The sequence below is a fragment of the Gopherus evgoodei genome, chromosome 2 (assembly GCF_007399415.2).
Source record: "Gopherus evgoodei ecotype Sinaloan lineage chromosome 2, rGopEvg1_v1.p, whole genome shotgun sequence".
Lineage (NCBI taxonomy): Eukaryota > Metazoa > Chordata > Testudines > Testudinidae > Gopherus > Gopherus evgoodei.
In genome coordinates this window covers 211847688-211873106 of record NC_044323.1, presented here as the reverse complement: position 1 = coordinate 211873106, position 25419 = coordinate 211847688, and the positions used below count along the sequence as shown (strand labels likewise).

At 43.3% G+C, this 25419-nt stretch overlaps 1 protein-coding gene across 1 annotated transcript; it reads left to right on the top strand.

The window, feature by feature from the left end:
- The first annotated feature begins 394 nt into the window (after positions 1-394).
- CLUL1 (clusterin like 1) lies at positions 395-20970 on the top strand. Its single transcript, XM_030549552.1, has 8 exons — positions 395-439; positions 1810-1919; positions 3182-3330; positions 6132-6299; positions 14197-14641; positions 16961-17098; positions 18688-18902; positions 20791-20970. The coding sequence occupies exons 2-8, from the start codon at positions 1817-1819 to the stop codon at positions 20968-20970; spliced, it is 1398 nt and encodes a 465-aa protein (XP_030405412.1). The 5' UTR covers positions 395-439; positions 1810-1816.
- The last annotated feature ends 4449 nt before the right edge of the window (positions 20971-25419 follow it).

Here is a 25419-nt window from a genome sequence, read left to right as displayed (position 1 = left end):
AGCACATGAAAATGAAGGTATTTTAAAATAACTAAAGGTAGAAATCATTTTTAGCTAAAGTAATTTTAATAAATTTACTCAGATATCCTCTACCACAAGCTGTAGATCTTTTCTGACTTAAAAAGGAAATAATTCAAGAAGCCACTGGTCAAAAATACTAGGGTCACTAGATAAGGGGAAATAGAAAATCCATGTTATGTCCAACACTCCCTCTAGTGTTTATTTTTGCTTGTAAGCATGGGCAAGTCTTAAATCTGAAACAGAGGGAAATCCTATAGCCTAATCACAAAATGTCTCATTAATAGGATTAAGTACCTTGTCATCAGATAAGTAGAACATGCAAAATCCCTGACACACATGAAAATTAGATCAGAACACAGTCTGATTCCTTCTTGACGCTGGGAACAATTTTTACAAAGGAGATATTTCAGTATTAGTGGTAAATATATGCTATTTTCTAGATTCATTTGGTTAACTAGTTTGCACTTCTTTGCAAAGTTATTGCTCATCTGCTATTGATGGAAATATAAAAGTGAATCCATGTCATAACCATACTTTAATTTATATGTAAACTTGTAACTGATATCATTACTCTTGCTTTGGAAAGGGTGTATTGTCTTAAAAAGAGAAGTGTAAGTATTGTCTTTCATTTGATTAAATGAGAACTTGTAACTACAGAATAAACCCCTCTATGCTATAGCTGTGTATGAAGGGGAACTAAAGTAAATGAAATTATTTTTCCATAACTTACTGCATAGAAATAAGTTTCAGTTCATTGATGAATTTTTGATTCATATAATTAATTCATTTCCCAATTTCTTGCCACATCTATTCTTTACTTTCAACACAGTTAGCATGATTTTGAATGACAGTGGCAAATACATTTAGGTTACAAAAGAACTACCTTTTTGGAGATGAAGAAAGAAGTAATAGCCTGGAAGATTTTCTTTTGTAATATGGCATGTGTATATAGTAGAAATACATTTATATTACTGAACTAGTAACTAAAATGAGTAAAAATGATTCATTGTGGTGTCAGTATTTAAGATTTTTTGTGAATTGGAAGAAAGTAAGAGTGAGCTGAATAAAATTTACTATACTCTATAATAAACTAATATAAAAAACAAGGGATCTGATTCTGATTTCAGTTACACCACTTTACACTTGACTCAATGGATTTACACTAGTTCAAGTGTGATCAGAATCCAGCCTGCTGTAGAAAGAGAGATCCGTACTAATGTGTTTTAATTAATTAAAACATTCAGATGTGTATTATATAAAAGAGAAAAAATATTCAAGACGTTGGGCTTTTATCACATTTTAAACATTATTTAATAAGTTTGGAAATAGTGTCAGAATTTTCACAGACATTGCTGCTGCTTTTATTTAGGTATAATTCTGAGTACTCATTTGAAGTCTAGTATTGGTGCTGTACAAGATCTACAGCTACTGTATTTGTATTGAGTGAAAAAGGGACAGTTTTGAGATGTCCCAGAAAAGAGCGTCAGAATGTTTATTTGGGTAATTTCATGGAGCACAAGGAGCAAAAAGGGCATTTTTGACAGAAATGGGTTGCCTGAATTGGGCCCATTGACTTCAATGGCAAAATTTTCAGATTCCATGGGAGCAGGATCAGCCTCTTGTATTACAGAATCTTAGGACTCACACTTACTAATATGAGTAGCCCCACTGAAGCCAATGGAACTACTCCTCACGGTAATAAGCACTACACTTGATAGTAAGCATTTGCATGATGGGTCTCTAATGTTTTACATTTAACTTGTATTAATTATTCTATTCCTTATGCAGAGAGAACATGAAGTTGTGTTGGCTATTTCTGATATACCTGTTATGGCTGAGGGGCCATCAGTGTGCACCTATAAAGGAGGAGGAAATCAATCCATGGGAACACCTGAAAAGTACGTATTCTTTTACTATTAAGTATGGATTGAAAGCTCCTGGGCCCATTTCTGCAATTAGATCTGCATGGGAGGGCCTTTGCTCCCACACGGAGTCCCACTGAAGTCGATAGGGTTCTGCACAAAGGTCTGCCAGTGCAGATCCAATTGCAAGTGTGGGGCCTTAAGATGTGTGACATTGGTGGTTTCTAGTGATGCTGAAATAAAGCACCCACAAAGCATATTCATTATAAATTCCCATTTTAAGGGGTCCATAAAAATTGAAACTATTTATACAAGGGATCACTGAAGGTAGCTCATTTTTCCTTTTTATTTCTTATTTTCTAGGTATAATTTTTTTAAATTACTTTCTTAAATTACTGGAGTAAAAGCTGAAAACTAAATTGAATTCAACAGGGTTTGGATTATTTTAATTTGTTTAAACACATTTTGCAAGTTTTCTAGAACAATATGCTGGACCCTTTTGCTGTTAAAAGTTATTAAAATGGTAAAAATACCTTGGTTTAAAAGCATCTATAGTGCATTTTGGAAGTGTTTTTATTTTGCCACTTACTACAAAAAGGACCGATTATGAACATATAAACCAGACTGGGGCAAAGAAACATACATATATCAGACTAAAAGTGAGGGGAAAGAAAGATATGAAAAGAGAAAAGAATAATGTATGAAAGTGCATTTTATAATTTCATATGCGACATATACTTCACTTGGTTTCTGCAGTTCCCATTGATGTCGGTGGGATTTCTGTACAGGGAACAAATGCAGATTATGTCTCAAGCATGATAGCATGATTTTTGTTTTCAAAACATGGGCCAAACTGAGTTGCCACTGAAGTCAATGGTCATTTTGCCATTGATGTTCAGCAGGAGCATGATAAAGCCCTATATTCTTATGGGAATTAAATTAAGATTCTTCTAAACTATATTTTAAAAAAAAAGTTAAGAGAAGTAGTTAGGATTAAAAATAAATATGTCAGCTAAGTAGAAACAGGTGGCTGAGGATTAACCTGAACTAGATCACATTAAGCTACAATAGGAGCATATATCTGATCAACAGAAGGCTTTGCGCCAAATCCTCAGCTGGTGTAAATCATCTAAGCTCCACTAACTTCAGCTTGCCCCAGCTACGTATATAGTCTTTTGTCTGCTTAGAAATGTAGAGCCGTTTAATTATCCTTTGTTATCAGAGTGCATTACGGCAATACAGCAATTAGGCCCCATTTTAAAATCTGGTTCGTTTTAAAATTTGGTCTGTTTTTTTAGTTTTATCTGAAGTTGGTGAGAAATATGTAGATGAAGAGGTAAAGAAAGCTCTGGTAGGCATTAAGCAGATGAAAGTTATGATGGAAAGAAATGAAGATAAACACGTACATCTGATGAAAACCTTGAAGAAGAGCAGTGGAGAAAATCAGGTAATTGTAAATGGTAATTAAAATCTAAGGAATTATATATGATCATTTTTATATTGTTACTTGTCTCAATCAGAGACATTATGGGCTAGGTCATCACTTTGAGAGATAGCCCATAGTAAGAGGGGCACAGTTTTATGATCCCCATTGAGCAGCCCAGAAAAATCTGTGATTCAGGAAGTCATAATCTCCCTCCTGGTTTCTTCATGCCTCTGGGAAGGAGTTAAACTGTATGCCTGGTGCAGTGTATGCCTCCCGACATGGCAACACAGCTACACCACTGAGCATCTTGGGGGAGATAGAGTCAAGGCTCTGCTCATCTCTGCCCCCTTCTACCACTTCCCAGCCATTTGCATGGGGGGATCGGGTCATCGCTACTCTGCATAGCCTACTACTCCCAGAGCACTAGAAGCAGCAGTATGGCACACCATTGCTTACATCCCCTTACCCTCTGGTACTGGAACACAAGAAGAGACGTGCTCTGGCCCTATACAATTACATTTCAATATTATTTAGAATACTAACTCTCATATTTGCCAATTTCTTAGGGAAGAAGACTAGGTCTTCCCATATGTATGTTTGGAAAATGGGGATCCAATTGTAATGGGGCCCTGTGGGTGCTAGAGCAATCTAAATAGTAAATGATAATATTGTGCAAATATCTGTTGGGCAATTATAACATCTTTCAAGTTTTGTTGCATTATTCATTATAAATAAGCTATCTGTGAACTTTCCCTTTGACTCATAGTATGGGATTTGCAATCCATGTCACATAATACTACATTTTGCTCACTGATTTGGGGACTGAAACATTTTAAAAAGGAGACCAACAAATGACATAACAAGTATTCTTGTTCATGTACCAATACCCTGATCTACGTGCATTCATAAGAAGAACAATTATGCCAAAAGGTCTGTGCAAAAACACCACCATTCATGTGAATGGTTGTAAAGGGTAAATGAAATGTGGCACAACACTCCTGAGCCAAAGCTGGCACTAGGTTTGCAGTATTTGATCAGCTTTAGTTATGTCCCTAATTTGTCTATGACTTCCGTCTGCTAGCAGTGACTGGCTTGCTCAGATACTCAAGATGAGAAAATCCAAACCATTATATAGTTTAGGATTCCTTAGTTCAAACCTGACAATTCAAAGCCTAGTTCCCAAACTGGATGAGCATCATTTGCACTCCATAAGCATTACTTCATTCAAGTCATGTTCAAGAGTAATGAAAATATATAAGAATTAATAGAGCTTTCATGGTACAAAACATTTCTTACATATAAGAAAGAGAAGTTAGAAAAAGGGCAGTTCAACAACAACAACAAAAGGTTACATAGGCAAGTTGTTATACAAGGCACAATTACATCAAAGTGGACTCCCTCCATAGGTTTATAAACCCCCAGATAAGGAGTTCTGAATTGGAAGTGGGGTGTCATGAATTTACAATCTAAAAGCATGTATTCTCTAAGGCAGTCATTGCTTTACAATGTTATCTCCTCTCAGAGCTGACTGTGCATATCCAGGCTGTCCCTCAAGTAGCTGTTGGAGATGAATCCTGCAGCAAATGCAGCCATTAGTCTCTGTTGGTGGAACTGAAAAAATACAATTGCAGAGAGAATGATCTGACAGTGTAACTGTGTGCTGTGCTGTATAAAGTATTCAATGCACTGTTTATTCTGAGGATCATGATTTATTTACAAAGCAATCCTTCCCCACCAACCAAGACTACATTACAATATAGCACAAATGAGGACACATAAAACAAATAACATAAATATAAGTGCTGTTAACCCCCCTCCCTGCCCCAGTATGCTCTTACAGTGTATACAAGTTCTTTTTCAAGGACCTTGTCCCTGTTGTAATGAGCCAACTGTCTCCTGCTGCCAGAACCCAGAAAGGAACAAGCCTGGCTAATAAATAAGTTAAGGGGAGCATGTGTACTTCCAAAGGACCTGGAGTTTTGTTTGGAAATTTAAAGTATTAAGAAGTACATTGCACTGGCAGAGAGAGGCCACCCACCTCTAACTCCTGTCTGATGCTGAGAGCTTTCCCTTCTGTTCCAGTGTCAGCTTCATTTTGAAGTGCTTATCCTAATCAGTGCTTGGCTTTGTGCACTAACACATGTAGAATGAAGCATAAATTAGAACAAACCCTGTAGAAAGTACCATGCATGTGTGCAGTGCAGAAAGAGCTCCTAACATCTGGCAAATGGTAAGGAAAGAAATGCTCTCACTCCAGGCTTTTAATCAATAAAAGCCAATAGAGGGGAAATTCAATACTTCTCCATATTTCTTTATTACGAATGGGTTTACAGACAGCAGGAGCTTAAATCACTGAAATATTTGAGCTGAAGGAATGCAGTATTAACAAATGGAACAAAAGGGAATATTAGCTAAATGGGAGAGTGTTCTGGAATACTGTATGGGAAAATAAAGATTTGACGTTATAGGCATGAGGGGCTGAACTGGGGCCTCTCCATAGCCTTGGCCTCAGCATACCTAGTCAGTCAGCTGAGCATACCCTCTGAAATAGAAATGGATCTCAGAGATCTACTGGGTTTCGTGAGCTATGGCCACTAAGGGAAAGACACCAGGGAAACTATTTAAGGGGAACTTTACAGAGTTTCCAGCCTCCTCCATGTGCAATTCAGGCAGAGGGGCTATCTGGCCCTTTGTTAGGGATGAAGGATAAAGCATAAATAACAACAGAGAACTTAATTACTGGTGGGCTGGGATGAGTGTTTCACTAATGTGAAAACTGGAATTAATTAAGTGAACAAATTGTGAACCTTTTTCTCAATTAGGAAGCTCTGCAGCTTATGGACGAAGTGGAAGAACAATTAGAGGAAGAAGAAAGACAATGTCAGGTGTCTATGAGAAATCTCTGGGATGAATGTAAAACTTGTTTAGAAAGTAACTGCATGAGATTTTATACAACCTGCCAGCACGGTTTGTCAACATTTACCAGTAAGGTAAGAAGAAAGTCAGCCTCCAGCAAGCACTCTTCCTTTAGTTGCTGCTTCACCTAACTCTTTTAAGTGAGCACATCTTGTTTTCTCAAATAGGCAGATGTGCCATTAGTACTGGGTTATCAAAAACAATTTGACATTGGGATCTGGAATTATGGACTTGGGCGGAACAGATCTCATTTGGCTTCAGTTCGTTGCACATTGAGCCTGTTCTGTGACACTGGTGTAACTCAGGTGTGACTCCACTGAAATAATGGAGTAATTTGCTTCAGTGGAGTTACTCCAGATTTATAATAGTGCAACCCACAGTAGAATTTGAATTAAGATGTTCAGTAATTTGTGAAAAATGCCACAACTTTTGTTTTTCTTCTGAGAAACAACACATCTTAAACTGTGGTTATGATAAATAAAGTGACCATTTAAAAAACTGCATCTTCCTACACAACAATTCTCCTTCATGTGTTTATTCCATGTCATGTCGACTACTTTTGAAGCAAAGATAAGTTTTTTACTACTTTTAACTCCTGTTAGCACTTCAGAGTCAACACAGTTCTGAGAGAAAAGATAGATTTTTTTCTTGGAATGTTCATCATCAACAGAATTGTTATCTAAATTCTAACTGCAAAATCTTTACCTCAAAGCATACATTTTAATTACACCTTAACGTCACCTGAATACACCACAGCTGAGCCAGAGTTACTAATGATAATGCACAACTCAGAAAGAACACAGTTTGCTTTTCAGCTCCGAGGGCATGTTTGCTATTTATTTTTTACTGGTTAAAAGAGCACAGTTGTTCTGAAAGGCAGACAACAAACTTCAAACCCCATCATGCCATTTTTACAAAGTAATTTTTTAGAGTCATATCCTACTTTAAATACACACACACTGTAGCATCACGCTGTCTTTGGCATTATTTTGGTGATCTCCACAGTGAACTCTATGGGTTCAATGAAATCGTCACACTGGTAGTTGTAATGATGAGCTTATATTGAAAAAAAAAATTTAAAAACAAGGAAGCAATGCGTATTTGAGGCCAAATTCCGAAGACTTTACTTAGTTCTTTCTTGGGCCAATCATCCACTGATTTCAAAGATTGTAGCCTAGGGTGACCAGACAGCAAGTGTGAAAAATCGTGATGGGGTGGGGGGTAATAGGAGCCTATATAAGAAAAATACCCAAAAATCCCTATAAAATCGGGCCGACGTCTGGTCACCCTGTTGTAGCCAGAATAAGAAAAGACGGTTACTCACCTTGTAACTGTTGTTCTTCGAGATGTGTTGCTCATATCCATTCCAGTTAGGTGTACGCGCCGCGCGTGCACATTCGTCGGAAAACTTTTACCCTAGCAACTCAGTGGGCCGGCAGGTCGCCCCCTAGAGTGGCGCCACCATGGCGCTCCATATATACTCCTGCCGGCCCACCCGCTCCTCAGTTCCTTCTTGCCGGCTACTCCGACAGTGGGGAAGGAGGGCGGGTGCGGAATGGATATGAGCAACACATCTCGAAGAACAACAGTTACAAGGTGAGTAACCGTCTTTTCTTCTTCGAGTGATTGCTCATATCCATTCCAGTTAGGTGAATCCCAAGCCTTACAAAGGCGGTGGGGTCGGAGTGAAATGTGGCAGAATAAAACTGCCGAGCCAGAGGCTACAGCCTCTCTTGACTGCTGAACCAGGGCATACTGCGAAGCAAAGGTAAGGACCGAGGACCAATGGAGCTTCGCGACAGGTCTCGTGGGTAGAAACACGAGCCAGCAAGGCGGCAGATGAAGCCTGAGCCCTGGTAGAATGCACGGTGATGTGGCTTGGGGAACTATGAGCCAAATCATAACAAGTGGGGATGTCCGCCATCACCCAAGATGAGATCCTCTGAGAGGAAAACAAGCAAGCCCTCCCTTTGGCCCGCTACCGGGGCAGAGCTGGGGCGCCGTAGGCAATGATTCTGTCAGCACAATATAATGCGAGCACTCCACAGATGTCCAAGGAGTGCAACGGTTATGCCCATTGCGTTGAGCTGTGGGTAACATGAAAGGCCAAAACACTTTAGGGAGGAAAGCCGGGTGCGGTCATAACTGCACCTTGTCTTTGTGGAACCTTCGTAAGAGCTCTGATCTCAGAGACCCGTCTGGCCAAGACTAGGTTGAGGTCCCAGGGCGGGGCTGGGCGGCGCACCCGAGGGTGCAAGCGCTCCAAGCCCTTGAGGGACCTCGAACCCATAGAGCGTGGGACACTGAACGTCCATCTTAGCCTGCTGGAAGGTAGGAATGGCTGCTGAGAGTATCCTCAGCGATGATACCGCCAGATCCTGCCGCTGAAGGCCAGAGGCAGGCCAAATAGAGGGGATCGAGACCTCAGCAGGAGCAAGATCGAGCGTACTGCAGCTGTAAAGGAAACGCTTCCACCTGGCTCGGTACGACCAGGTGGAAGGCTGCCTGTCACCCCGACTCAGGTACGCAGGAGCCACCGTGAGGCGAAGAGGCTGCAGGTCCGAGTGGCGAAGCCTGTCATTGCCCTGAGTGATGAGGTCTGGGCTGACAGGCCGAGCAACGTGGTATGTCAGTGCTGCCTGGACCACTCTGGAGTGATCATGATGATGCACGCTCTGCCCCTGCGGAGTTTGAGCAGGACGTAACGAACCAGTGGGAACAGTGGGAAGGCAGAATGCAGTTGGCCGTTCCACGGCATCAGGAATGCGTCCAAGATCGATTCCGAGGAGAGACCTTGGAAGGAGCAGAACACCTGGCATTTCCTGCTCTCGCGATGAGCGAACAGGTCTGTGTGAGGAACCATCTCCACTTCCGGAAAGCGGGACGCCTCACATGGGGCAGAGTGATCACTCGTAAGACAGGAAAAACCTGCTGAGTCAAAGAGTTAAGACGTTCCGAACGCCTGGGAGAAAGGATGTCGCCAGCTCCATCGAGTGGGCCATGCAAAAGACCCGGAAATGGATGGCCTCCTGACAAAAAAGGGGGAAGGACTATGTCCCCCCTGAATACTTATGAAGCACCTGGCCATTGAGTTGGCTGTAAACACCGAGATACAACGGCCTCGCAGCTGCCGCTGGAACCCCTGGCATGCCAGGCGGACTACTCTCATTTTTGGGGCATTAATGAGGAATGCCAGCTCCCTAGAAGACCGAAGGCCTTAAGCTCGGAGGTGACCATGAGCACTCGAGCAGAGAGATGATGCGTCCGCCGGCAGGGGCAGTGAGGGCTGGGGCGGATGAAACCGCATCCCTGTCCACACCAAGGAGGGAGTTAGCCACCACTCTAGGGAGCCTAAGGCGTTCGAGGGAACGGTGACTACCATGACCACTGGCTCCCTGTCCAAGCGGTACGCCGAGGTGGGCCGGACTTGGAGAGGACGGAGGCGGAGCTTGGCGTGTTTGGTTACAAACTTGCAGGCAACCATGGACTCAGGAGACTGAGACAAGAACGAGCTGAGGTCGTTGGGAAAGCCTTCAGACCTCAGATGATTGTTGCCATCGCCTAAAACCGCAGTTGTGATAAGCAGGCTCCGGCTAGGTAGGAGACCAAGATCGCCCCTAGGAAGCCCAACCTCTGCGTGGGAACCAGAGTGGATTGCTCTATAGTAATCATCAGGCCTTGAGCTGTGAATAAGACCGTGACGATGCCCACGGGCTGAGTGGTTTGTGTCTCAGAGTCTCCTCGGATAAGCGAATCGTCCCAATAAGGAAAAACGCATATCCGACATAGCTACGGTAGGCGGCGACTATGGCCGTAAACCGGGAGTATTCACCGCTGGCTATAAAGCGGAGGCATCTCCCGTGCAGAGGGAAGATGGCATTGCGAAAGTACGCGTCCTTCCTATCCAGGGCGGCATAGTAGTCCCCAGGAGGCAAGGATGGAATAATGGTTCCCAGGGATACCATGCAGAACTTCAACCTTATCCCAAACCGGTTGAGTCCATGCAGGACCAGGGAGGTCTGAGACCTGTGTTCGAGTGGGGGACTAGGGCATAACCGGAGTAAAACCCCTAGCCCCTTTCGTCCGCTGAAGGGGGACAGGGCTGGAGCAATTTAAAGGTGGTACCTATGCTCCATCGTGCGCAGGACCCAGCGATCTGAAAGTAACTGGGGCCATGCCAGGAGAAAGCGGGATCAGGATCCCGTCCTGCGACTGGTACACCGCCCTCCGGCGAACCTTGGAAGGTCCGTCTTTTGTCCCAGTGGTAATTGCGAGGGACCTTGACTTTGGCTTTTTAGGGGGCCTGACTTTTGTCTGCGACCACCTTGGCCTTGCCGTTCTCCAGAGTTCTGCCTCTGGCTAGGCACAGAGTATGGCGGCTGGGGCCATAAAGGCCTGCGTTTGGTCGCTGGCGTATACATGCTGAGACGCATTAGGACCCTAATGTCCAGCAGGCTTCGCAGTCTGGGGCTGTCTCTGCCGCGAAGATGCCTTTACCAACAAAGGGTAAATTCTTTCCCCCGTCCTCCAAGACGGCAGCGAACTCCAGGTGGGAGGTTCGAGGGAGAAACTCCTCCACCCAGGTGCGATAATTATCGCAGCTAAGCAAGGCTTGTTGCTTTGCTACCCAGAGGTGCAGGGCCCCTGCAGAGTACACCTTGCATTCGCCAAGGCTCTTTCTGCTTCGGGGCTGGCGCCCGCTGGCCATCATATCAGGATCGTGGTCCTGAGCATAAATCTGCGCATATGGGATGACACGGATGCGTGTCCGGACGGCCATGGAGGTACGAAAGAAGGCACGGGCCGAGTCTCTGACTCACTCGGACCTTGCCCAACTCGGCACCGGGGACCGGCATCGGGAGGCGTATCGGTACCTGGAACGAGATCCAGACCCGCAACCAGAACGGTGTCGGGAGGTCGACCGAGATCTCGAGGCTCGGAGAAGAGCTACAGGAGTCAAGGTACCTGCCCCGGTGCCAGATGTCGGAACGGTGCCGATGGCGGGTCGGCGAACGGGATACCGACCGGTGCAGCGAGTGTGACCAGTACCGAGGAAAACAGCACCGGGACTGCCAGTGGTGTCCGGCGTGCCGACAGGACTTGGAGTGTCTGCGGGACCGTGATCATGAACGGTGCCGCTCTGCTGTACTGACAGGGGACAGTCCCTTGAAGAGACTGTATTACCCGTACCGGCGGTGCCCGGGTCAGGCAGCACTGACTCTGTCATGGCACTGAGAGCCCTCGCCGTTGGTAACATCTCCGGCGTGCAGGGAACAGCAGGCTCAACCACAGAGCGTACTGGGGAGCTGTCAGGCACCGGATTCGACGGCCCTCGTGGGGCCGGGATCCACGGTACCGAGGTCATCAGAGCTTCGGTAGGTGCCGGTGCCGGGCGAACCGAGCTAGATAAGCTGTCTGGCTGCGGTGCCGTCAGCACTGAAGCAGCGGGAGTAATACGCTCAACCACGGCGCGTGCCGGGGAGCCGTCGGGCACCGGATTCGATAGCCCTTGTGGGACTGGAATCGACGGTGCCGATGTTGTCGGTGCCTCAGAGGCTTCGGTTGGCATGGAAGCAGCGGGAGCAGGAGCTCAACCACGGCGCGTGCCGGGGAGCCGTCAGGCACCGGATTCTACGGCCCTTGCGGGACCGGGATCGACGGTGCCGACGTCATCGGTGCCGCAGCAGGTGTCGGTGCCGGGCGATCCGACTTAGACCAGCCCTCTGGCCGCGGTGCCGTTGGCACGGAAGCAGCCGGAGCATTAGCTCGACCACGGCGCGTGCCGGGGAGCCGTCAGGCACCGGATACTACGGCCCTTGTGGGACCGGGATCGACGGTGCCGACGTCATCGGTGCCGCAGCAGGTGTCGGTGCCGGGCGATCCGACGTAGACGAGCTCTCTGGCTGCGGTGCCGTTGGCACGGAAGCAGCAGGAGCAATACGCTCAACCACGGCGCGTGCCGGGGAGCTGTCAGGCACCGGATTCTACGGCCCTTGTGGGACCGGGATCGACGGTGCCGACGCCATCGGTGCCGCAGCAGGTGTCGGTGCCGGGTGATCCGACGTAGACGAGGCCTCTGGCTGCGGTGCCGCTGGCACGGAGCAGCAGGAGCAATACGCTCAACCACGGCGCGTGCCGGGGAGCCGTCAGGCACCGGATTCTACGGCCCTTGTGGGACCGGGATCGACGGTGCCGACGATATCGGTGCCGCAGCAGGTGTCGGTGCCGGGCGATCCGACGTAGACGAGCCCTCTGGCTGCGGTGCCGCTGGCACGGAAGCAGCAGGAGCAATACGCTCAACCACGGCGCGTGCCGGGGAGCCGTCAGGCACCGGATTCTACGGCCCTTGTGGGACCGGGATCGACGGTGACGACGTCATCGGTGCCGTAGCAGGTGTCGGCGCCGGGCGATCCGACTTAGACGAGCTCTCTGGCTGCGGTGCCGCTGGCACGGAAGCAGCAGGAGCAATACGCTCAACCACGGCGCGTGCCGGGGAGCCGTCAGGCACCGGATTCTACGGCCCTCGTGGGACCGGGATCGACGGTGCCGACGTCGTCGGTGCCGGGCGAGCCATCTTAGACGAGCTGTCTAGCTGTGGTGCAGCTGGCACAGAAGCAGCAGGAGCAGTAAGCTCTACCACGGCGCGAGCCGGGGAGCTGCCAGGCACCGGATTCCATGGTCCTGGGGGACTGGAATCGACGGAGCCGAAGTCATCGGTGCCTCTGCAGGTGATGGTGCCGGATAACGCAACTTAGGCGAGTTCTCTGGCTGCGATGCAGGTGGCACGGAAGCAGCGGGAGCAGGGGGCTCAACCACGGCGCGTGCCGGGGAGCCGCCAGGCACCAGCAGGAATCGTAGACTCTCTCAACCTCGGAAGAAGGGAGTGGTGCCGAGTCGACATCGGTGCCGGCGACGGTCGGTGCCGAAAGGCCTTGGTGGTACCGGCGGGGTCCGGTGCCGAGGAGGCGCTTCTGCCCGCCGCTTGAACATCGCTCGGCGCCCAAGGTGGAGGGGTAAGTGAAAGTCCCGCACCTTTTGTTCTCGGCTTAAAAGTCTTGCAAATGGGGCACTTATCTGTCAAGTGTGATTCCCTGAGGCACTTCAAACAGGAGTCATGTAGATCTCTCTTCGGCCGCGGCTTCTGGCAAGCCGGGCCCCTTTTAAAACCCGGTGAGCCATGCATGGCTCCGGCACTGGGCTCATGGAAGGGGCTACTTCCTGAACCCCGCTAACTAAACTAACCAGGTTAGCAAAGAAAACACGTATAACCATACAAATATATATATAAAAGTGTTATAACTGCATAATTATATACGAGAAAACGAGTAGCTAGGGAAGTGGAGGTCAGCTAAGCCGCGCTCCACTGTTCCAACGACCGACACGGGCGGTAAGAAGGAACTGAGGAGCGGGTGGGCCGGCAGGAGTATATATGGAGCGCCATGGTGGCGCCACTCTAGGGGGCGACCTGCCGGCCCACTGAGTTGCTAGGGTAAAAGTTTTCCGACGAATGTGCACGCGCGGCGCGTACACCTAACTGGAATGGATATGAGCAATCACTCGAAGAAGAACTTGAGGGTTTGGGCCTTGGGGAAAGAATTGTTGATATCTGAACAGGAGAGAGAAAACAATTGCCTTCTGTTCAACATGTATTTACTACATTACTATAATGCAGCTCACAAAGGTGATTCTCAGATGAAGACCAAAGTTTGTTAATGATGCCCAAATTTAATTTTGGGGCCCTGTCGCAACTATTAACATGAACTGAATGGCTCAATAAATTAGAGGCCAACTGGTTCAAAGACAGGCATCCTCTTTAGTGGGGATTTAGTGTAAATATTAACACCCTGTTGACTAATTAGGGATGCATTCCCTTCATCTTTAAACAGTTGAAGAAATTCTTTATAGCAGCTGCCCTAAGAGGATGAAGATCTGATAACTTGTCTGACAGCTGATGTATTTTTGCATATACAGGTTGAAGATTTTTTCAGGAAAATGTCTCCGTTGACTTTTACTTTTCATGAGGATCAAGGAAAAGATCTCCAGTTAAATGAAAAGCCCGAGAAAGAAGATGCCCAGTTAGTACAAATGGAAGATTTATTTAGCCAGCTGTTATCGGATATGAGCACAATATTTGATAAAAGCTTTGCTTTTTTCAAACAGATGCAAAAAGAATTTGATCAATCTTTTCAAATATATTTCATGTCTGATCTGGACTTAACTGAGCCTTACTATCTGCCTGCTTTTTCTGAGGAGCCTATAAGAAACAGTGGTTTTCAGAAAGATGGGGGTATGCCAGGCCTCCTTCAGACATTTTTTGACTTCAGCAAGACTCTGTTTGAAGGTATCAGCGAGGTGATTACTGAAGCATTTGATGAATACACAGACAGTACAAGAGATTTGACAGAACAAGCCAAAGGCAAGTGTTAGAAGAAGTTAAAACAGACTTTGGTACGAATAACATCAAACTTTCACAAGTGTTAGCAATAGTTATTAAATGGCTAGCAATTCAGTTTGAGGCTATAAATAGCATAACACATGTTGTGTGAAGGTCCGAAAGCCCTCTTGGATAAGCAGATATAGGTCAAACATAAATTTATTGGCCAAATTAAAATTTGGAATAATAAAATAAAAAGACAGAATGCCAAATCCTCCAGGTCCATAGAATGCTAGTTAAGGGTTTATGCTACTGTCTCCATAGAGCCTGATTCCTACAATAATTCTCAAAGCATTTGCAGGAATTTCTGGGTGTTCAGTGCAGATCTGGATTTTCATGTGGCTGACTGACAAATCTGATCTCAACATTAGTCAGGAAGAACCACATATTGTGCTGATGTGCTTCCATTGCTCCTAAAAGGTTAAGACGCGTGACCAACCCTTACAAAATTTAAGGAAATAGATGTGTCAGTCAGCTGTGAGACCTGCTTGTAGCTGTAACAGGCATCTAATGTGCCAACAAGAAACAAAGACATGAAGGGCTCCAGCAAATGGGAAGAATTCCATTTAGGACATCTAAGTTTTGTTTGTTTTTGAGGGGATGACAACAGTTTTCAAGGGTGGGGGGTGGAGGAGAGCATCATAAGACAGGCTGTTGACACCACCCACACTCCATTTATAACCATGCAGAGGAGATAGTCAAACTTTCTGCAGCAGTAATTCTTTGCAAAAACAGAGTGCAACTTTGGGTTGCAAAGTTGATCAGCAACCGCGGAGAGAAAGATGAGAGCTTTGCTCTCTGCCCTCAGTAACTTTCTGTAGCTTTGTGCACTATAAAACAAACACAAAAAGGTGTGGATTGGGGAGTGCTTTTAGTTAGTTGCTTTCTCACTGAGTTAGCTGACATCATGTGCAGGATATGTATCAAACAGCCACATATTGAACCGGGCAATTATACAATTGGCCAGGAGCATTTGTTTATAAGACTTGATTTGCCTCACTCTGAAGCATCAAAGGTATAGGCCGCCACTGGAGGCATAATACCAGACAAGATGATCCAATGATACACTCTGGTAGAGCGAAATTCATGTTTCTAAATTATTGGAATGGACAACTTTTAGCTTTGGCCTCTAGCATATTGGTTTTTAAAATTACTCACCAAGAGTTTAGATCTTTTAGGACAAGATCTGAAACCATGTCATGGTTCTTTAAAATATCTTAAATAATTAAAAATATATTATTATACATTTTTGGTATGTATACCTTTTTTCTTAAAAGACTTCCATTTTAGCAGAATCAAAGCCAACAAGTAGCCTAATAAATGACATCTGATGATGTATTGGTTGGCAGACTGAAGGGACCAACTAAAAAGTAAGTACATTTGCATGTTTCTGTTTTTTAAAGAGACAATGTAGGTGAAGTAATATCATTTATTCGACCAACTTCTGTTGGTTGAATCTTTTGAGCCACACAGAGCAAACAACTATGGAAGATATTAGTTTTTTAAAGGCAATTTCAAATGAAAGTACATAACTCAGAAAAGTATCAGTGCATGGACTCTCTTTTGCAGCCCATGAATATGAGTAGTTTGGGTATGAACTCCCAGACAGCTTTTTTCTTTAAATAGACAAGAAAGGGAAAAATATTCCAGATATCAGGAAACCTGAGCTCTCTAAAAAGAAAAGGGAGTTTTAGTTTTAATGGATACAATCTTGAGTCCAAAATATGAAAATTTCAAAAGTACATATAAAAATATTCTTTATATTTTAATAATATTAAGGGAGAAACAATCATTATTTAAACTAAATATATGCTAGTACTTGTCTAAAAAGAAAATCCCTTATTTTTAAAAAAGCTAGATTACTCTACAGCAGTGGTTCTCAATCTTTCCATATGATTGACCGCATATTATCACAATAATCAGTTTTGTGAGCCCATTCTTATCTAGCAGTAAATAAAGGGACAGTGGTTGCAACCCCTCTTGACCAGTTAATTACATCCTTGGAAGTCACAACCTGCGGATTGAAAACCATGTTCTACAGGAATAGTCTAAAACAGTATAGGTAGTGTTTGCATGCAGAAAAAATTGGTATATTTTTATAAGGGATCATATGATAGTGACACGTACTGTTTCAAGGGAAGCATGCTTTGGTTACTATTGTTCTGGTCTTATACTCATTCATTTTGAATTCAGGCCTGGAAGTTTTATTGACAAAAACAATGGAGTAGGAAACAGCAATAAGAAGATATCAACAGGCCCCTAACTTCAGTGGGCTCATTTTATACTGTATATTCACTCTAGATTCTGACAAAAGTGGCATATTTTCAAAGATCATACCAGGACACAAGAGCGCTCTGTGTAAGGAGCTCCGTCAGAATTCATCAAGATGCCCACAGTTTCATGAGAGATGCCAGAAATGTCAGGACAACCTGATGAGAGGTAAATTGTTATTTTCTAGTGTGTTTGTATAATACCTTGTCCATGATGAAGCCGTGACCTTTCTTTCTTTTTTGCAGATACTGTTGCTATAATTTTCTACTGTCCTATCTACATATTTCTGGAATTAAGTTTAAGCTTCTGCAGATTTACTATTACTGTGAATTCAAAAGCCACAGTTGATCCAAATGATTTCATTTCCCCTTCCCCAATGTTCCACACAGTGTCAGTATAACTCAGTTGTTAATACTCTTATCCTCATTTCCAAAGTGATGTTCCACACCAAGATAGTATGTATTTTATTGGTAAAGATGTCATCCTCCAGAGAAAACAAGGGGCCATATGTGATTGGCCCTGCTTGGGTGCAATATTGCAGAGGGGTTACAAGGTGACTCTAAACCGTTCCATGCTCTGTGTGCTCTGGCACAGGGCCAGGCGTAATTTTACTTGGGATTCATTTCCTCAAAGGGAAAGTGAAAAGTGAAAGCAGAGCTGAGCTGGTGAGTGGTAACGGAGAAGGCACATTGTACTATGTAAAAGGGTGGCAGAGCTCTGGCACGCTCTCCAGGAGACTTTAGAGGAATTCTGACTGCATCAGCCAGAATTGCTATAGAGACTCCTGCTGCTGGGTAGTATCTATGTAGCAGGGCTGGCTCTAGCATTTTTGCTGCCCCAAGAAAAGAAAAAGAGAAAAAAAAAAAAAAAAGCCACCCGGACTGTGTCGTCCCAAGAATGGACGGAATGCCACCCCTTAGCATGTGTTGCCCCAGGCCCGTGCTTCCTCCACTGGTGCCTGGAGCCGGCCCTGCTCTGTAGCCATCCCACCCCATCTTCTCCCAAACTAGTGATGCCTTAAAAACCACAGTGATGCCTTATAAGCACCCCCCTCTGTAATTAAAAATATAGCAATCCAAAATACTGAATGAGAAACAAGAAATACAAATGTGACTGATCAGTTTGAGAGACTTCACTGGGAGTTTTAATGATGTTAGAATTGGGCCAATTTTATTTACTAGCACAGAAATTAAAATTATAGTCACAAAGAGTTCTCTGAAGGGGTTTTTAATGGTACTTTGTGGGCCACATTCTAATCTCATGTGCAATGAGCATAGCTGTTTACAGAACCTAAAAAGCTACCATTATGCTTACATCTACAAGTTCAGTAACAGATTAGTCTAGTTACATACTAATGTTTATTGCTCCTCTGAAATAAAATTAAGCCTTAAAATTCAATAGTAATAAAAGCTAACAGCATGTATTATAGGCTTACTTGCAATGAACAGATAAAGAGCTACAGGCAATTAAAGGAAATCATAGCCAATTTATACACTAACATAAATCTCTATATGTAGTAATAGCAAGGTTTTTATTTAGCATACCACAGTGTCCAGTTACCATAAAGGGTAAATGACTCTAGGTGTCATGTTTCTAACCCAAACTCATTGAAATACTTCAGCAAAAATTACTTCGGATTTTTTTTTTTAAACCCACACTAGAAATAGAACCTAAATCTGTACTTTTATACACATACATAAGTGTAAAAAATGAATGCTTTCCAATAAAGCTTGATGTCTGTTTGTTTTTTTAACCAGACTGTCCAAACGTCCCTGAACTACACATAAAGTTTGATGAAGCCGTTAAGCTGGTTAATGTCTCGGGTGAACAGTATGAGCAGATCCTCCAGGTGATTCAGCGTCACACAGAAGACACTTCCAACTTGTTGAGCAAAATGAAAGAAAGGTTCGGGTGGGTGTCAGAACTATCCAACATGACCATTGGACCAGAAAACATTTTCAATATAGTAAAGGTAAAGACTAGTTATTCAAAGGGAAATTACTATTGCACAGTGATGTCTGTGCTCTATATTTCACTCACACTTAAGCCTCAGGTATCAGAGGGTAGCCGTGTTAGTCTGGATCTGTAAAAGCAGCAAAGAATCCTGTGGCACCTTATAGACTAACAGACGTTTTGGAGCATGAGCTTTCGTGGGTGAATACCCACTTCCTCAGATGCATGTAATGGAAATATCCAGGGGCAGGTATATATATGTGTGCTAGCAAGCAAGCTAGAGATAACGAGGTCAGTTCAATCAGGGAGGATGAGGCCCTGTTCTAGCAGTTGAGGTGTGAAAACCAAGAGAGGAGAAGAGAAGTTTCTCCTCTCTTGGTTTTCACACCTCAACTGCTAGAACAGGGCCTCATCCTCCCTGATTGAACTGACCTCGTTATCTCTAGCTTGCTTGCTAGCACACATATATATACCTGCCCCTGGATATTTCCATTACATGCATCTGAGGAAGTGGGTATTCACCCACGAAAGCTCATGCTCCGAAACGTCTGCTAGTCTATAAGGTGCCACAGGATTCTTTGCTGCTTTTACTTAAGCCTCAGGACAAGTTGGGAGGATAGTGTGTGTTTTGTGTGTTATTTTTGGTCTTTAAAACATCAAGCTCTTACTAAGGTTGATTTTAAGTATACTTGATAATCCCTTGATGATCTAAAACTCCAGAGATTAAAAATGATTCTACTCTAAATCCTTTTAGTTTGATGGATAACTGACAGGACCAACCTAGATCACTGCCTGACAGGAGTAAATTGGCACTAACAGGTTTGATTGCCCCCAGGTTACCTTTCCAGAAGAAGGGAGGCTCTGCCAAGGGGTAACACAGAACACATACATCTTTATTAGATCAATATAACAAAATTAGAGCTCCAAGTATCAAAAATGTAAAGAATTTTATTACCACATAGGTTGTTTGGCACACAAAAATAATCCAGTAAATACCTTATAAATAACCAGAGCTCTTTCACACAGTGATAAAACAAGAATAAATAATACTAACTTGTACTGGTATAGGGACAAACCCTTCTCTCTCTTTGCAAAACACCGCTTTGAGCCTGCTGTTATCTCTACATTGACTCTATGTAGAATCATTAGCTATGCCATTACCACTGCACAGTTAGCACATACTCTTTCCTCCATAGCATCTTTCAGGACTGGGCTCTTATTTTTCCCAGTATTATATGGTTTGATCATGTAAAAAAAATTGACGGTATTCCAGTTTCTGAGGGCTTTAATCCTAAAACAACCCCTCACACTGGTAGACTCAATATAGTACAGTTGCCTTTTGTTTAAGAAAAATGCAAAAACAGGAACACAGAGGACAAACAATACCTCTGAACATTTTTTCAGCCTGACTTCCAGTTGTCTGCTTTGAGAAATACAGAGGCAAAGCTCAAGTGTGATTCTGTAAACATGCTAGCATGAGTAACTAATCACATGAATCATCCATTGAAATTAATAGGACAACTCCTGTATGCCTATATGTTTGCACTTTGGGCCCCTCACTGTCATGTGTCTAAGAAATAAGAGGACAGAAGTTTTTTTTTTAAATGCAACAATACTTAGCATGAGTAAAGTACTGTACAAACACTAATGTGCACGTCTCCATCATGGTGGTGCAGTTCCTTATTGCCACACCTGCATTATTGCCAACCCTGCCAAAATGTATATTGACATGAATCTAAAAAGCTATCGCTCACTTTAGAAGAAAGCCACTAGATGAAAATACCCATGTTTAAAAAGGCCCTCCCTTTTCATTTTTCATTCTAAAAGTAAGAGGATGCAAAACAGGTATTAACAAATTGACAAAGTACACTGGGTTACAGTAACCAAACCAGGTTATTCTATTTCAGGTGTCACCAAGTGTCCAAGGAACAGATTCTTCCAGTCTGAATGAAACAGTGGTGCATGTGAATATTCTGACTTCACCTACTTTCACAATTAAAGTTCCTCATGATTTAGTTATAGGGAGCTCTGAATTCATTGAATTTGTAGCTGGGAAAGCTTTGCAACTTTACAAGCAGATTTTTTAAGGACAGTAAGCTGTTCCTCTTTGTATAGTGATTTTAAAATTTAGTGGCATCCACCTATTTCTTCTGCATTGCAATGGATTTAAGCTGGAATAGGATTAGGTCCATGATACAGTCTATGCCTGTCTCTCCATTAGACAGATGGAAGATAAAAATGATATGAAAAATAAAACCAAATGCTCAGTGTTCTGGTCTGTAAAATTCAGACCTGTTGTGCTAATATCCATAGACTACACTTATTTATATATTAGAGCCTCCAGCTCTAAATAATATCTAGGACAAGATAATACTGAGGCAAGTGTTCAGTCCAAAGATAACTGTGTCACAACTACAGAACAGCACGCCAGGACTCTGGCATTAAATACCATGCCTTCATGTCCATTAATCAAAGATAAAAGACTGCTAATTAGTCTGATCATAGTTTAGGTCATCTTGCTGTGCTTGACACTTTTTAAACATAGAGAAGGACAAATTCAGAACAGATGTAGTGACTTGTAAGAGCTCGTTATAATATTGTGCCATACAGTCTTGGGATAAATACTGCTCTCTAACTAATGAGCATATTCTAGATTCACATACAAAGGGGAAGTGTCACATGTTTCCTCCCACCATTTGGGTGGAAGGGGGCTTGGCCATCCTCCCTCCTCTGGGTCTCACAGTGGCTGCACTGCAGGTGTAGGGATCTCCAGGAGGGAAGGGCAGGCTGGAAAGATGCATAATGTTCTCTAACCCTGAGGAGAACATCCAGAAAAGATACTTATTACTTCTTCTGTGGAGCCCAACCATCCTCTGCACTCAGGGATGTTCCTGCACAGTTCCAGTGGAGTCACACTGAGAAAGGGACCTGCTCAGGGCCAGAACCTCTGAAGGCACAGGCCTCTTTGCAAATGAACCTGGCATCCACTAAGGCTGGGGCAGACTCTGTGACCTTTGGCTAGGGATGAGGTGGGAGGGGAGGGCAAATCCTATCCTTGACAGAGCAATGTGGGGGTAAGTCATTGTGAGTGGGTGAGGGGATTCTCTCAGAGATTTCTAGTGTTGCCAATTCATAATTTTAATCACCAGTGCAATATTGGTGTTTTTCTTGGGTCTTGGAGTTTATGATTATTTGAGAATTTCAGCTTTTATTTTTTTTTAAAAATGTTTCAGGTCTACGGAGAAAAAGCTGGAAAACAGGGCCTGAGCTCATTAGAAAGGTTCAAAAGCCAGCAGGAAAATAAAAAGAACACAGCATTTAGTATACTTTAAAATCACGTGATGTTAAATGCAATCTCATGATTTTCTGCGGCCTGACTCATGATTTTTGAACACTTGGGATTGGCAATGCTGGATTTCTTCCCCAGAATCTCTTCCTGCAGAAGAGGATGAACTGGGTCTTAGAATATACGCATAATATAACAAAAACAAGACTACCATCCATGTTGGTTTGGTTATGCTGGTGCACCTAAATGGACATTACATCAGAAATTGACCTAGAAGTGAGTCTTTTGTCAGGAAAATAAGACAACTCATTTCACCATGATTGTTTCTTCATAGCTATTATCCCTATTAGATCTAGCTATTAGCAATATTCACTCTTTTTTCACCTCACCCAAACCTAAAAATGGGAACACTAAGGGCTAGAAGCCTAATAGTAATACTCTTAACTCTCTTAGGGAAGGTCTGAGTCCTTGTTCCATAATCTGATCCTCCTGTGCAATGCACATTTGTGGTCATTCTTATACCTGAATGAAATGAGTGAAAAGATGGTATATGTTGTCAGAGGTGTTGTCAGAAGCGCTACCGGTATGGTGCTCTGCTCTGCTCTCTCCTTGTTGGTATCACTCGGCTGCGTGCGTGTGTTCTCTCTGTGTGCTGCCCCAGCTCTGCGCAGATAGCTGACACAGCAGACCCGAAGAGAACCCCCAATGACCCCAGAGTCTAGTAAGGTATGAAGGCACGTTGGCCAGGTTTATTGCCGTATTGGATACAATAATAGTTCCCTGTAGGTTTCTTAGCCTAATTCAGGGCATACTACGAATATGTACCCACGGTCAATGGACTCGGCTCAGTCAGTAGCGGGACTTTCCACTGCCCCCTAGGCCGGACAAAGACATCGCCCCAGAGATGCATTCTTATACACAGGTACAAACAAGTTACACATCACTCCTGATGTATTGAGGTGCAGCCCCTTTACGCAGTAAGGTACAACCCCTCTACGTAGTAAGGTGCCGCCTCTCACCTTGTACAGACTGGTTCGATCAAAACAACTCTATCCATCGTATTACCCTTTTGCCCCTGTCATTGGGATGGGTCAGTCTGTTCCTTGTTATGTGGGTGGAATGTGCAAGTATGTGAATGTTCTGATCTCTAGTGTTCAGTACCTTTTAGGTACGTATCTTCTTGCAGCATCAGCCCTTTCCTTGCCAGTTTCTGTGAGCAGGGCCTGTCTCTGGCTCACAGCTTCACTTTGCTTTATGTTAGCAAAGTCTTGACCATTACTTTAGTTCAGGCCTTAGGCCTCATACCAGGCCTCTGATACCAAGGTTTATATCTTAGGGCCTCCTCTTACTACAGTATAAACTGCTACTAAATCATAATGGTAGTATTTTACATCTACTTTGCACAGGTGTACATGACTACACACACACCAGTGGGGAATCCCAGAGGGCCCTTTGTATAAAAGGAAAAAAAAGAATAACTACACACTTCACTATGTAACCAACTGGATTTTTTTGTGTTGTATGTTCACTCAATAGGAAGATGTATCCATTATTTATGTTATTCATTTATATAACACCCTTCTTTAGTACAAAAATAGAAAAAAGACAGTTTGTTCAAAAACACACTATGGTTACTGGTGAACTGCACAATGCAAACCTTATTTTTAACCCCTCTAGACAAGAAGATCTGTGGAATATCATCCACTTCAAATCCAGCATCCTCTCCTTACAGGGAAGTACTCCAAAGTTCAGTGGACAGAGAACTGTTCTATGAATAGGGTTTTTAAATGTTTGCTTACAAACAATATATTGTTTAATAAGTATTGTGACATCAAGTATTCAGTATTTACAGTAATTTAATTGCATGGCAAATTAAAATCCATGTCAAATTGTATTCCTTTTAAATGAAAAATTATATTCATGTATGGTACATTATGTGATTGTTGGTTATCACTTATGATCCCAGTCTTACAAAGACTAAGCACATGCTCAGCTTCAACCATGTAAGTTGTCCCCATTGCCCTAAATGCTATTACTTGCATGCTTAAAATTAAGCACATGCTTAAGACTTTGCAGGCTAGGGCCTAAATCCCTTGTATACCCAGCTAAAATTGAATCAACTGAGTCTGAATGTATATGTAACACATTAATACATGTATTCTGGCATTTTGTTTCTTCTTCCAGTTGCTTTTACATTTATAATGTACATTAAACGGCTTTTTCTAAATTTGTGATGCACAAATTCTTCAGCTTTTTGCATAGTTTACTTGTAGTTTGCCACTAAAGTAATTTTTTAACAAGGCAATAAATATTTTCATTGGAAAAAAAGTTTGTTTTGTCCATTTTACATGTTTGCTTGAACATCACGTGTAAAATATAATAAAAACTAAAATCCTTATGCTATAATACACTCAGTGCTAGGCAGAGCTCTGAGTGATTTCAGTTTCATTTGCTGTGCACACCAAGAGTGGTACATATCGCAAAGAACATTTCCCCATTCTCAGCTGTATTTTTTCCTAACTCACTTTTCTTTATTTCTAAGTGCACAAAATATGAGTTTCCAAGATAATAAAGCTGCACCTTTTTGTTTATATCATATTACGCTTGTTCACGCCTACTTACCTAAAAAAAATTAACAATTTTAACCAACAGAAAGGACAGGCTTTTCAAGAGTCCTCTTTATTTCCTTTATTCGGCAAAATATATTGTTCGGGCAGGTGAAGTTCATTCCAGTGCAAGGCCCTATGCACCACTGAAAGGAGGTTAAGCATTAAAGATAGCTAGTACCAATAGGGGCCTAACCCTGAGAAGTGAAGAGCAGCCACAACTCCCATGTGAACTAGCATATCTCAGGACTGGGCTCTAAATAACTAATAATGAAGCTTCTAAATGCTTACCCTCAAATGATTTTGTAAGGCATCAGCTATTAAAGCAGAAGTATTTGGGGAATATTCAACTAATCATGGCTACCTATTAACTCCCTCACAATCCAGAAAATATCCACCAACCTAGTATCAGCTTGGAGCAATGTGTTAGTTGCTGTAATTCTGTCCCCCCATTCCTTTTTCAGACATATGTTCAGTACTCCCAGGAATTGAAAAGCTAATAATAAAGTGCTGAAAACAAAGGATATAAAGTTATTAAAATTCAAGGTACTTTATTGCTTTGACAAATTATACAAAGATTGCCAAAGAGTTATACAAAGTAAAGCATTAACTGAAGGCTTTTTCAACCCTGAGGCTGACTGAAA